The sequence below is a fragment of the Uloborus diversus genome, chromosome 7 (genome assembly GCF_026930045.1).
Source record: "Uloborus diversus isolate 005 chromosome 7, Udiv.v.3.1, whole genome shotgun sequence".
Taxonomy (NCBI): domain Eukaryota; kingdom Metazoa; phylum Arthropoda; class Arachnida; order Araneae; family Uloboridae; genus Uloborus; species Uloborus diversus.
In genome coordinates, this window is record NC_072737.1 from 102,437,577 (window position 1) to 102,449,189 (window position 11,613).

Here is an 11,613-nt window from a genome sequence, read left to right on the forward strand (position 1 = left end):
AGAGAGCTTTGTGACTGTGACGCATGTATTGATTGGTCAGTTGTTAGTAGGCCAGTGTTAAGATTGCTCAGTAAATTTCAAATCTTCAAAATATTATTTTTTTTAATTTAAAATGTTATTCGTCTGAATAAATATGTCATTGGTATTTTTTATCGGGGGGGGGGGGGGGGTTCATTAAAAGTAAGAAAATGACATAGGAGGGAGTTGCTTAGACTTGTCGTCAACTGTATTCCGCAGGAATGCATAGCAACAGTGAAGTTTTAAAAACTGAAATTGAAGTTTTAAAAACTCCCCCCCCCCCCTCCTGTACAAATTTTGATTTAGGGACCCCGATTTGTGGAAAGGGTCACGTTAGTTGCTTGTGTATACAATGCTTGTGAAGTACTTGCAGAACAACTTTGGTCAAATGATCTTACGTTGCAGAACATCGTCCAGTATTCTGCTTTGGGGCATATCATTACAAATGTGTCACCTGTAGCAGCGGAGGGCATTGGAATTAAAATAAAATGAATTGGGTTGGGGGGGGCAAGGAGGGTTAATGGAAAAAACTTGTCACTGCAAGCCCTGGCAACACATACCACGACAACGTAAAATAACTTGAAGCAAATTTACACCGTCCCCACAAACGATAATCGGACATACAAAATATTTTTCACTTACTACACCGTCCCTACTTACGATGATTGGAACCCTAAACTATTTTAAGCACATACTACACCTTCCTCTCCGAATAAGAGAACGGGTTGCCGTACAAAACAGATTTGCTTATCTCTCCTTGGCGATGAAGAAACCATCACATGGATACCTTATTTGGCATTGAAATCGCAATAAAAACATTGAACCTGGCGCGGGAACTGATCTTTTAGCCAACGGAAAATCGACGGGACCCTTGTCCAAGTGCATCCAAATAAATATTACGGTACAGATGTGATATACCCCCCCCCCCCATTTGGCGACATTCGATTTCTTTGCACAAAATTAAAATATTTTTCTCGCCAATGAGGCGATAATTTTTTATGCATGGCATCCCTGGCCAAACTAACCTGTGTTTAGCAACCCGAAGGCAATCTTACAGATCTGTTCAAACTTGTTTACTTGGGTTTCACACAGGAGAGATACGTGGTGTTGTTTCGTGCAATATACCTTACAGGAATGCTTATTTTGTGTTAGTTTAAATTCAGTAGTTGTATTTTGAAGTAAAAACATTAGAAAATGTTTTCCAGTTTCTTCAAACTTGAAGGTTAATTAAAAGTTAACTCCAACGTGGTGTGTATCTGTAACGTGCCATTGGCATATGATGTATTGTTTTAGACTGAGTGTGAATATTTATACCATATAAAAAGGTAAGTTCTTTATTTTAGAATTCAAAAAAAAACCTCTCACTTCCAAAATTCTTTGTTTTTACAAATCCTTGAGGGGTTCTTGTAGTTTTTAACTTTATTTTTACTGTATGTAAATTAATTTTACAGAAATAGTACGGTTATTTTGTTCTAAAAGTTAATTGTTATCGATGCCACGAATTATTTAGACATTCTATTAATGTGCCTCCTTTAGGTACTGAATTTTATGTTAACAATTGAAAGTTCTTTCGGTTGTACTCTTAAAAATGCTGAATTTTATTAATAAATCTGCACAATAATGGTGCATATTTCACACTTAAAACTGTGTCATTATTGTACGCTGAAGGAGCCACCCTTGGGTGTCTCCATGAAAATATACATAACTGTGACCATACTCCGACTGTAATGTATATTAACAGTCGGAGGTATAACGGACCGAGCGGAGCGAGGTCCTGGCGAGCCAGAGGTCTCATAGTACTTTCGTAATGAGACCGAGGCAGGGCCGGCGAGCCGAGGTCTCATTACGAAAGTACTATGAGACCGAGGGCTCGTATCCCGGAGAAATGATGAAAAAAAAAATTAATGCATTAATTTCGACTTGTAATTAATACAATAATTTATTTCATTGTATTTTAATTTGTTTACAAAAAACCGCGGCCCTGTACATTTTTGAAGCATATATTCGTGATGTTTTTTGTTGTGCTTTTATGTTTTTATATATATTGTGTTCTGAAGTGCTTTGATCATGTTTTTTTTATCTGATTTTTTCCTGTTGGCGCTAAAAAAGCATAGCTAAGAACGATGTATGACATATGTCGTCATACATCGTTTTCTTGGCGACGCTTTCTTGGCGCCAACAGGAAAAAGTCGCCAAGGGTGGGGTATATCACATCAGTTCCAATATTACTTCCCACGGGGAGAACCCATTCAAATTTTGCTCCAAATATATTTCTGGAACCAAGTGTTTATATTTGGGTTTTAACTCAACACATTGCATTTATTTTATTTCAATAAGCTATGATACTTTTCACCCCCCCCCTCGACACAAAACTGTAATTTGTGAGAAGAGGGAATATCCCCCTCCCCCTTACATGTTTTTCATTTCTTTTCAAAAGGAAAAAAACCAAAAATATCAGATCCTATTAATTTTTCCTAACTTTTCCTGCACAGCTGTTTTTTCTTTAATATTTTATTTTTATATCTTTTTCGCAGAAGAGGAATAGAGGAATGAGTGCAAGAGTTACAAAGTATAGATAAAACAGCTTTATATTGAGCATATATTTTGGTTAACTGCATCCCCTCACCTCTTCAGAAAAAAAAAAGCAGCAGCAACAGCAGGTTTTTCTATCTTTCTCCTTTAGAGATAATTTCTTAGTATCTACGAAGTTTATTTTATTCTAAAATATATAGGCCTATCATCATGAAAAGTTTCCTTTTCAGGTTGAATTTTTTTTTCTGCGAAGTAGGGAATAAAATAATGAAACTTTTAGGAATTTTAGGACAAATTTTGAAATTTTAGGATTTTTAGGACCTTCTACCCCTGCTACATTACATACAGATAGACAACACATTTTGGATGAAACTATCTATAGGAAATCCTGATCACCTAGGTTATCATCAAGAAATTTACTTTACAAATGGAAAACGATAAGAAAGGACTTTTTTAAAAGAATCAAGCACTTTTGTAAACATTCTCTATTTCTGTCCTTGTTTTTCTGATCATTGAATGATCAGGAATACTTTTTGAAGCATCGTTCATTCATTATCTGACAAGTAGTTTAGGTGGTAGTGAGATGTAAAATCAAGAACGATAGGATTACACAAATGAAAATGTTTTCCACAAACCATAGAGACGCTTTGAAGTAATTTCCAAGATTAATAAGAAAGAAACATAACAGTAAGTGTTTAAAGCGTGTGAAAAGTAAATAAAGTAGAATAAAAATGACAATATAGGCTTAGTTCACAACTATTTCCATGTAAACAATTTAAGTTAGATATGTTGCGTACATTTTTACACTTTTTTGTAATTTAAAAATTTTCAGATTATTATAAAATGATAATTCAAAAATAGTCTAGTAAAGCTTACCACAAATAAATTTTCGCAACCGGTAATTTCAAGGCGTTGGTCGGAATCTAGTGGTTACTATTCAACTTCAACTTGTAAAATATTATCTCTTATAGTGCAACTTGAAAATCATCAGTTCTTTATTTTGTGAGACAAACAAGAAAACACGTTTGAAACGTTTATCAAGCAAATGTTGCTACAATACATTTCAACTGTAGTCTCATTGACCTCAAACGACGATTTGCTTATGATAACGGAAGTAACTATTCCAACAATTCTATCGAATTTCCGGCTATGAATATGCTGCCAATTTTTCATTATTTAAAGCAGCACTTCTTTTTAAAAATAAATTCAAAACGAGAATGAAGCAAGATATCTTATAGAAATTTTTCGACACAAGAAAACATATATTTTTGCTATCAATTTTAAGTGCTTGAACTTGAAGCCATTGATGATTGCTTAAGTAATATTTTTGAAAAAAAAAATTTTGGGAGTAGAAAGGAAACCCCTTGAGTATTTGAAAGTATCTCATCATTTCTTAAAAATAAAACTTCCAGTAGTCGAGATCTTTGTAGAAAAGAAAAAATGTTGTTGAGATAGTTTCAAAGATTTACCACATAATTTGGCACCATAACAATCTGTGTTTGTTTAAAAATTCAAAATTGCTATTTCTTGTTTCACTGGTAATTAAACAATCACACCCTTCTTGATGACTCTAGCTGTCAAAAAAAAAATGTTTGTTTGTCGAATATGATACTAATTTATGATAATTTCCATGCTTAAATCTGATATTTTTTATCTGAACGTTTGTTAAAATGGAAAGTAAGGAACCATATCGAGCTACCAAATTAGTAAGTCTTTTGAATCTTTGTGTATTGCACTGTCAGTGATGAAGTACTTTCAGCATTTGTTTTTGAGGAGACTTGCTAAAGCTGAAAATTTTCTCGTTTTCAACTCTATGTACTCTCTAGAGTCTTTGGGGCAGATTGATCTGTTCTTCAATTCATACTTTTACCTCTTCAAAAAGTGAGCAATGTAATCTAATATTGTCGTACTTTCAAAAATATTCGCCAAACTAATGAAAATGTTAAATTGCCTTTGAAAACCAGAACATTCCCCTTCGATGTATAGAGTTGTTTGAGCACTACTTCCTGACATGTTGAGATGGCTGTGAGATCTTGCATAGGGGGCGATTCCACAAAAAGTGGTTCGTTTTAGCAAAAAAATTTTTTTCGAAAATTCAATTTTTCTGCAGTTATATATTATTTATTAATATGTATTTTGTTAGAAAAATTACAAAAATCGGATTAAAAAAAATTTATATGCTAAAAATCAAAAGAAAATGTAAGTATATAGTATTCATGGTTTAGAAAAGTCAAATTGCAGTTCGGTTTTCATCTCCCTCTCTACAAAATTCTGTGAAAAATTAAACTAATACAAGTGCTATTCTAACTTTTGTTAACCTTCCTTTATAATTTAATTAAAGTTTTGAATAAAAAATAAAATATTTAAGATGGATAAATGACATAAAATACATATGTGTAAAAAATATCACACACATTACAAATAAAAGGTATTTTTAATCATCTAAGTAGTTAAACTTTAACACAAATGATGATAGTTTATATTATAAGTTAGCTAGTCATGAGAAACTTGTAACAGAAATTTTAAGCATCAATCCTAATTTGTTAGCTCTCCCCAGGTCCAAATCTACATGTCACACACGTTACATAACAAGAGAGACTTTTTTGCATGATGCATAGAATTTTTTTTTAACTGCAAAATAGTTGCTTAAAAAAAAATTCCATTATTTTCCTACAGATGGCAGTAACAACAAATTCTTCAAATTTTAATTCTTTTATTTTGGCACTATATCTTAGTCAAATTTTATTTCTGAGCAGTTAGTATCAGCAACTTCAGTAGAAGTAAAAGCAAGTGGGAAGAAAAATTTGTTTGTAGCCAAATTCTACTTCTGAGCAATTAGCATCAACAACTTCAGTTGAAGTAAAAGCAAGTGTGAAGAAAAATTTATTTTTGCCATTTTCATTTTATTGCTTTAGTAATTCTAAAAGAACGGAAAAACAGAAATTCTGAGAAAAAAGGAAAAAGTGCTGCTCAAAGAATGAAACAGTACAGAGAGAGAAAAAAGTTAAAAGATAAGGATTATCAAAAGAATGAAAATTAGGACTCGACCGATGCAATCGGCGCCGATGGTTCAATAATTTAGCCATCGGCATCGGCGGTCGATGCTAACTTGCAGGAAACATCGGCCCATCGGCCTCAAAAAACATGGAAAAGCCGATGGAATTGGCCGATGTTTTTGAAAAAAAAGGACAATTGTTGTTTTACTTTTTAATACAAAGTAAAGGAAGTTACTATTTTCATATAAAATTGTTTACTTAAATTTCAGTATGAATTTCTATTTTAGTCACCCCTGAAAGAGTTTTTAATACTGCATTCAGGTACCAAACAAGTTAATTGTTGCGTTGTTTCTTGCGACTGGATGTACATAAGTTTCTCTCATAAGTCATAACTCAAAAATGGTAAGCTGTAGATGGCTAAATTTTCGCATGTGGGGTATGCGTACGTTCCAGTTGTGCACTTCCCTTTTTGTATTCGATCGGGTGTTCTAAAAAGCCTATTTACTCATTTTTGTGGATATTAATTACTTATTTCAATGCAAAACTAATATAGTGTCTCAGACTGACGATCATTTAGTGATATATTGCCGAATTGGAGACTATGGAAACAAATATGAGATGGCGAAACCGGTTTTGTTTCATTTTGTTAGATTTCCGTTGAATCGACAGTAATTTTTAATTTTTCGATATTTGTAATATGAATCACAGTAACGCAATCTTTTCTGTATCGCTTCGGCGGAGTTACAAGTTTGAGGCCGTCGAAATACATTTTAGGGCCCTATTTCTCTATCACAAAAGTTGTAAAACATTTATCATAGGCATTTTTGTAACTCCTACGGTTATGGGGCCTCTCGCGCAGTTGGAACATTTGCAATATTTTAAATCCGCCACTGCACGTCAAAACAAACTCATGTGCAAGTTTTAAAAAGGTTTTTCTGCTCAATGTTTATGATTATTTTGAACTCTATTTTTTACAACCATTTTTTGTATTTCCGAGATTACTTGCATGCCCCTATTCCAAATCCATCAATTTCTGAAATTAAACTCTAGTTGTACTTCTGAGTTGTTTAAAACTAACACCATTCATAAAATAAGAGATTTTTTTCAAACTTTATCTATTGCTTAGGAGGAATTTAGAGCATTAATGTAAGAAATTGATTAAAGACGTTTTGAATGGTGACATAATTCGGAATTCAAAAGGACTTTTGAATTTTTTCTTCGGAAGTGCTGAAGTAGATTCAGAAACTCTTCCGAGACATTGATGGTAGCGGTTCTGTACTAAAAAAATGAGGTCGAAGTTTAATGTTGTGAGTTACTCCAAAGTAGTGATGTAAAATACCTGGGTATTTACTTTTAGGGGTAAATACCCAGGGTATATACCTGGGTAAATACCCAAAATGGGTATTTACCCGGGTATTTATTTCAAAAATTTATATTCAACTAAATTACCTTTCTGTTTGTATTTCGCTATGTAACCAATCATATGCAGAACAAATTTTTGCCCAAAAATTGTATTTTGATCACATATTTAAAGAATTATTGTGTGAAACAACTTAGAAATATAATATGATATTCACATTAAATGTGTTGGATATGCGTAATCAATGTCCCCATCTTTCTTTTTTGTTTTTCACTTTTCAAAGCAAAATTTAAAGTTTTACCAGTACAAAGTGAGTGACAAACTAACGCCTCCTAAATACTAAATGCCTATCGCATTCTCTCTTTTAACATAGAGCAAATTGATCCCAATAAGCATATTTTCGGTCTTCTGGCTACTGCCAACTATCGAAGGTCGAAAGCATTAGAAATTAAAAGCTGAGAAAACAATTGGATAACTTATAAATTTAAATTTTATAACTAACCAATTAACGATTTGATTTGAATTGTTTGGATCCATTGTCATAGCAGCACCATCCATGTATTGTCGTCAGGTAGTAGTGTTGTTTGTGTACCGGCGGAGGATCACTTTTAAAGCAAATGTGATAGGCATTTAGCAGGGATCTGTCCAGGATTTTTCACAGGGTCCGTTTTTTGTGAAAAATAAAATAATTTTGTGAAAAATCAATTATTTTTGTGAAAAATCAAATAATTAAAAAAAAAAAAAATTTCTTGTAAAAACGAAAGTTTAGACTCTTGAGATGGTGGAAACTGTATCATTGACACTTAAAGTTGAGTGTTTTCTCTCTTTTCTGTTGAGAATATCTTTCTTGAGTGTTTTTCTAGTATTTGAAGAGAGGGGGGAGGCATCGCTCCCTGGGAGATGGGCACCCCTCAAGTATCAATATTTATCTACCATTCTACATCATGTTAAATTATACTAGAAATGTTTTTTGTATAGTATTTAAAATAGCTGTAAGAAAAAAAAAATAGGCAGGGGTTCAGCATTTAACTTTTTAATCCAAGACACTGTTTAAGAACAGAGTTTCGTTCAAACCTTATAAACTCTGTGATTTTCACAAAAATAAAAAAATATTTTATTTGTTTACCTCTTAACTAAGCGTACTAAACATCGAAAATTCGAAAAATCAGATTTCCACAGCGGATGCAAAGAGATTGCAATCCTCAAAGTGAAGGAATCAAAAGTATAAAAACGGCTTGTAAAATAAATATTTTTGATAAAATTACTTTTGAATTGCATTTTAGAGTCCTATGATAAACATATCATTAATATCTGGACACAGTTGAAGCCAAAATAAATTAATTAATTAATTAAATAAAAAATAAACCATCGATTCAGCATTTTAATTTTTGACTCATAAAAGAAAATGGAATTCCCCTTTAAAAACTTGAAATAAGCTTTGTTACAAAAATAAAGAGACTTTTCATTTATTTGCATCCTAATAAAGCGAAGTTAGCTTGAAAAAAAGAATAAAAGATGATTCTCATATCGGATGTAAAAAGATTGCGTTTTTCAAAATGTAGACATCTATAGAAAAAAATAACGGTAAATAAAAGTTTATTTAAAGTTAATTATCCTTTTTAGTATCGAAAAACCAAACCCATATAACTTTCTCCCAAAATAACAGTTTAACATCGCACCACCAGACACTAAGTGGCGATAAGTTTAAATTTTGTAACCCTATCTGAAGCGATCACATCCGCCCCACCCATACTATCCTTTGCAGTTCTAAATTCATTTCGCTGTATATTATTGATGATTAAATCATGAGTGGGGAGAAAAGTGCTTACTACGCCTATTCAGAGAATGTTGACGCTTTTCCAAAGAAGTTTACAACAACACCGCTGCATAAAACAAACAAGCAAAATTATAAACCAAACTGACTTTCAGCTGTTAATTTCTTTCAAAGAAACCAACAACAGGCATTATATTTATTTGGCGGTAGTAATTATTTATGGATTGCAGGAGAATCACAAGAGTGCCGATTTTTTTTTTTTTTTTTTTCCTTTTGCAAAATTAGCTGATTTTGTATAAGTTGATTCCTCTAATTTAACTTTAAATATGCTGTATTATTTTAATTTGAGATTTGCTGTTTCAATAAACTATTTGTGAAAGATCCGTTTTTGTTTACCAGAATTTTGTGAAGGGTCCGTTTTGGTTGATAGGATTTTTGTGAAAGGTCCGTTTTGGTTGATCGGATTTTTGTGAAGGGTCCGTTAACGGACCCAAATTTGCTCTGGCCAGACCCCTGTTTAGTATTTAGGAGGCTTTGGACAAACTAATTACAACTCAAAGCCAAAACTAACCAGTAACATGATATTATGAAAAATCAATGAAAAGTTGAGTTAGTGCCATCCATGTGACAAAGTTAAACTTAAATCCCTTTGCTTTACCCTATAAAAAATTAAATTATCCTGCCATCCTATTTAAGTTTTAGAATAGTTCATTCTAAATTCTGACAGTTTTTTTGATAAGATTTCATTAGGCCTTTAATTAAAGAAATTATAATGTATAAATTTTTATATTTTTAATCTTTCATTTTACTGTTTATGTTTTAAAAAGAAAATCATCACCTTTTGATACCAACTAAAGTTTTTTTTTGGCAAAATGCACAATTACTAGGGGATTTACCCTACCTTAGGATAAACACCCAAAAAAATTTACCTTCCCACCCGACATCACTAATTGCGTGCATTAAAAATACTTCAAATAAATTTTCATCATGAAGTAATGGGGAGCAAATGCAAATGAGCAAGGCAACAGAGAACAATATATATATATATATATATATATATATATATATATATATATATATATATATATATTTTTTTTTTTTTGCTTATTAATATGAAAACTGTTTCCATATTTGTCACGTTACCACTTAAACAGCAATAAAATAACTAAATAAATAATATCATAGTCTTAATGACTTCTCAGTAAATTCTTCCAAGCATCCCTCATGCTTCCTTTTTTTTTTCATTTTGGATATGACTAACCTAGATTGTGATTTTGAAATCCTAAAGTTCATAATTGGGACTAGTATAAGCAATTCAATGATGACATTGAAAAGAAAGATTCTTTGGTTCACGATATGTTTCTTCCATAATTTCATCAAGTCTTCCAATAAAAAATATTATAAACTGTGTAATACATATGTATGTATCAGTTTTACCTATTATTTCATACTTAGATTTAAAAAAAAATTTCAGACCCACTTTTTGCATTTTTTTTGTAAAATACCCAGTTTTTGGGTATTTACCCAGGCCTTGGGTAAATACCCGGGTAAATACCCAAAAAATATTTACCTACCCACTGGGTATTTACCCGATCCACATCACTACTCCAAAGTCAGAGGGTGACCCCCCAAACCCGCCCTCGTCGTCTCAAGCATTTTTTAAATATTTAGCGATTATTTATTTTGGTCAAGAAATATCATTTTGCATATTTCTTATACTTGTTTCACCTACTACATTTCGTAATGCGCCATCTTTTTTGCATCATTAATAGCGATCGATTTTTTTTCTGTTGTAAGTAGCTATTTTTATGTATTTATATAAAATCAATGAATAAGTTATTTTCGTTTCCATCATATTGTTAATAATATGTTAAGAAAAATTTCAAGCATTTTCTATCATGCAATTTTTTAAATTTTAGAAAATTATTGTTAAATTGAAAAATTTAATTTGAACTTGTTTGTAATGCTTCATAAGAGATTAAACAATCAAATTGTTCAGTATTACGTGTGCAAACATCAGATCAAGTAGCATATATATTCAGTTTTTAAATTGATGTAAATATTGAGTTTATTTATTGAGAATGCGTTTTAAGAACCTCGCTCTTTTCATGGCTATTTCGTTTTTTTTCGCAAAATTTATGTCACTGTTATAGCTTTTATGAAAAGTGCAAACTTTTCCGTTCATAAATTTTAAATAAATATAAAAATATTCCTATTATGATTGAATATTGTAATTCATCTGTTACCTTTTTGTTTAATTTGATGACTAAAAATGTCTTGTACAATCTTTACACTTTAGTTGCGTAATTTGTTGACGGTTTCATACTTTTATTCTTAATATTTTTGGAATGCTTAAACAACATAATTTAATGTTTCTTAACTATGTTTAGTGTGCCTAAATCCATACATTATTATAATATTACTGAAATCTTAGTTATATGTTCAATTAAAAAAACAAATCAATTGGTTATTAAACACTCTTTGCTTTTCTTCCTTCATTTTTTTTCTTTCTTTCTTTATTTATTTATTTACTTATTTATTTTTTTTTGCTCTTGTTCTTTGTCTTCCATCATACAGCAGTCAAAAAAGGAGAAGCATAACTACACCCTATGCAGATTGTACGTAGTACGATCCAAAAGTTCGGGGGACAAGCTGTATAAAACCTTACCCAGAATAGTTAACATTACCGAAGTACATCCACCATCAAAAGGTCACCTTGAGAGACTATGTACTTCTGCCAGTGTTCATATAACTTTTGGAAGCACTCCTGCAAGCCATTTTTCGCTACCTTCTGTGATACAGTTTTGTCTTCTCCTGACGGAAGAAAGCGTCAGGTCCATGCAAATGTTTTTTTACTCGGAACAAATAAAAGTCACACGGAGCAAAGTTCGACGAATCGTCATGTTATTTGTTTGTCATATCAGAGTATTGAC

The 11,613-nt window shown here is 31.8% G+C and overlaps 2 protein-coding genes across 4 annotated transcripts in view; one reads left to right on the forward strand and one right to left on the reverse strand.

The window, feature by feature from the left end:
* The window catches only part of LOC129225573 (ADP-ribosylation factor 6), a 35,094-nt gene extending 31,444 nt beyond the window's left edge, over window positions 1–3,650 (reverse strand). The window contains exon 1 of the mRNA XM_054860021.1: window positions 3,427–3,650. The gene's annotated coding sequence lies outside the window, so the exon portion shown is untranslated. The remainder of the gene's footprint in view (window positions 1–3,426) is intronic.
* A 411-nt stretch (window positions 3,651–4,061) lies between these two features.
* LOC129225827 (DEP domain-containing protein 1A-like) overlaps window positions 4,062–11,613 on the forward strand; it is a 94,718-nt gene continuing 87,166 nt past the window's right edge. For all 3 annotated transcript variants that reach the window (XM_054860341.1, XM_054860342.1, XM_054860343.1), the window contains exon 1: window positions 4,062–4,256. In XM_054860341.1, the coding sequence (XP_054716316.1) occupies window positions 4,221–4,256 (36 nt within the window). In that variant the 5' untranslated portion in view covers window positions 4,062–4,220. The remainder of the gene's footprint in view (window positions 4,257–11,613) is intronic.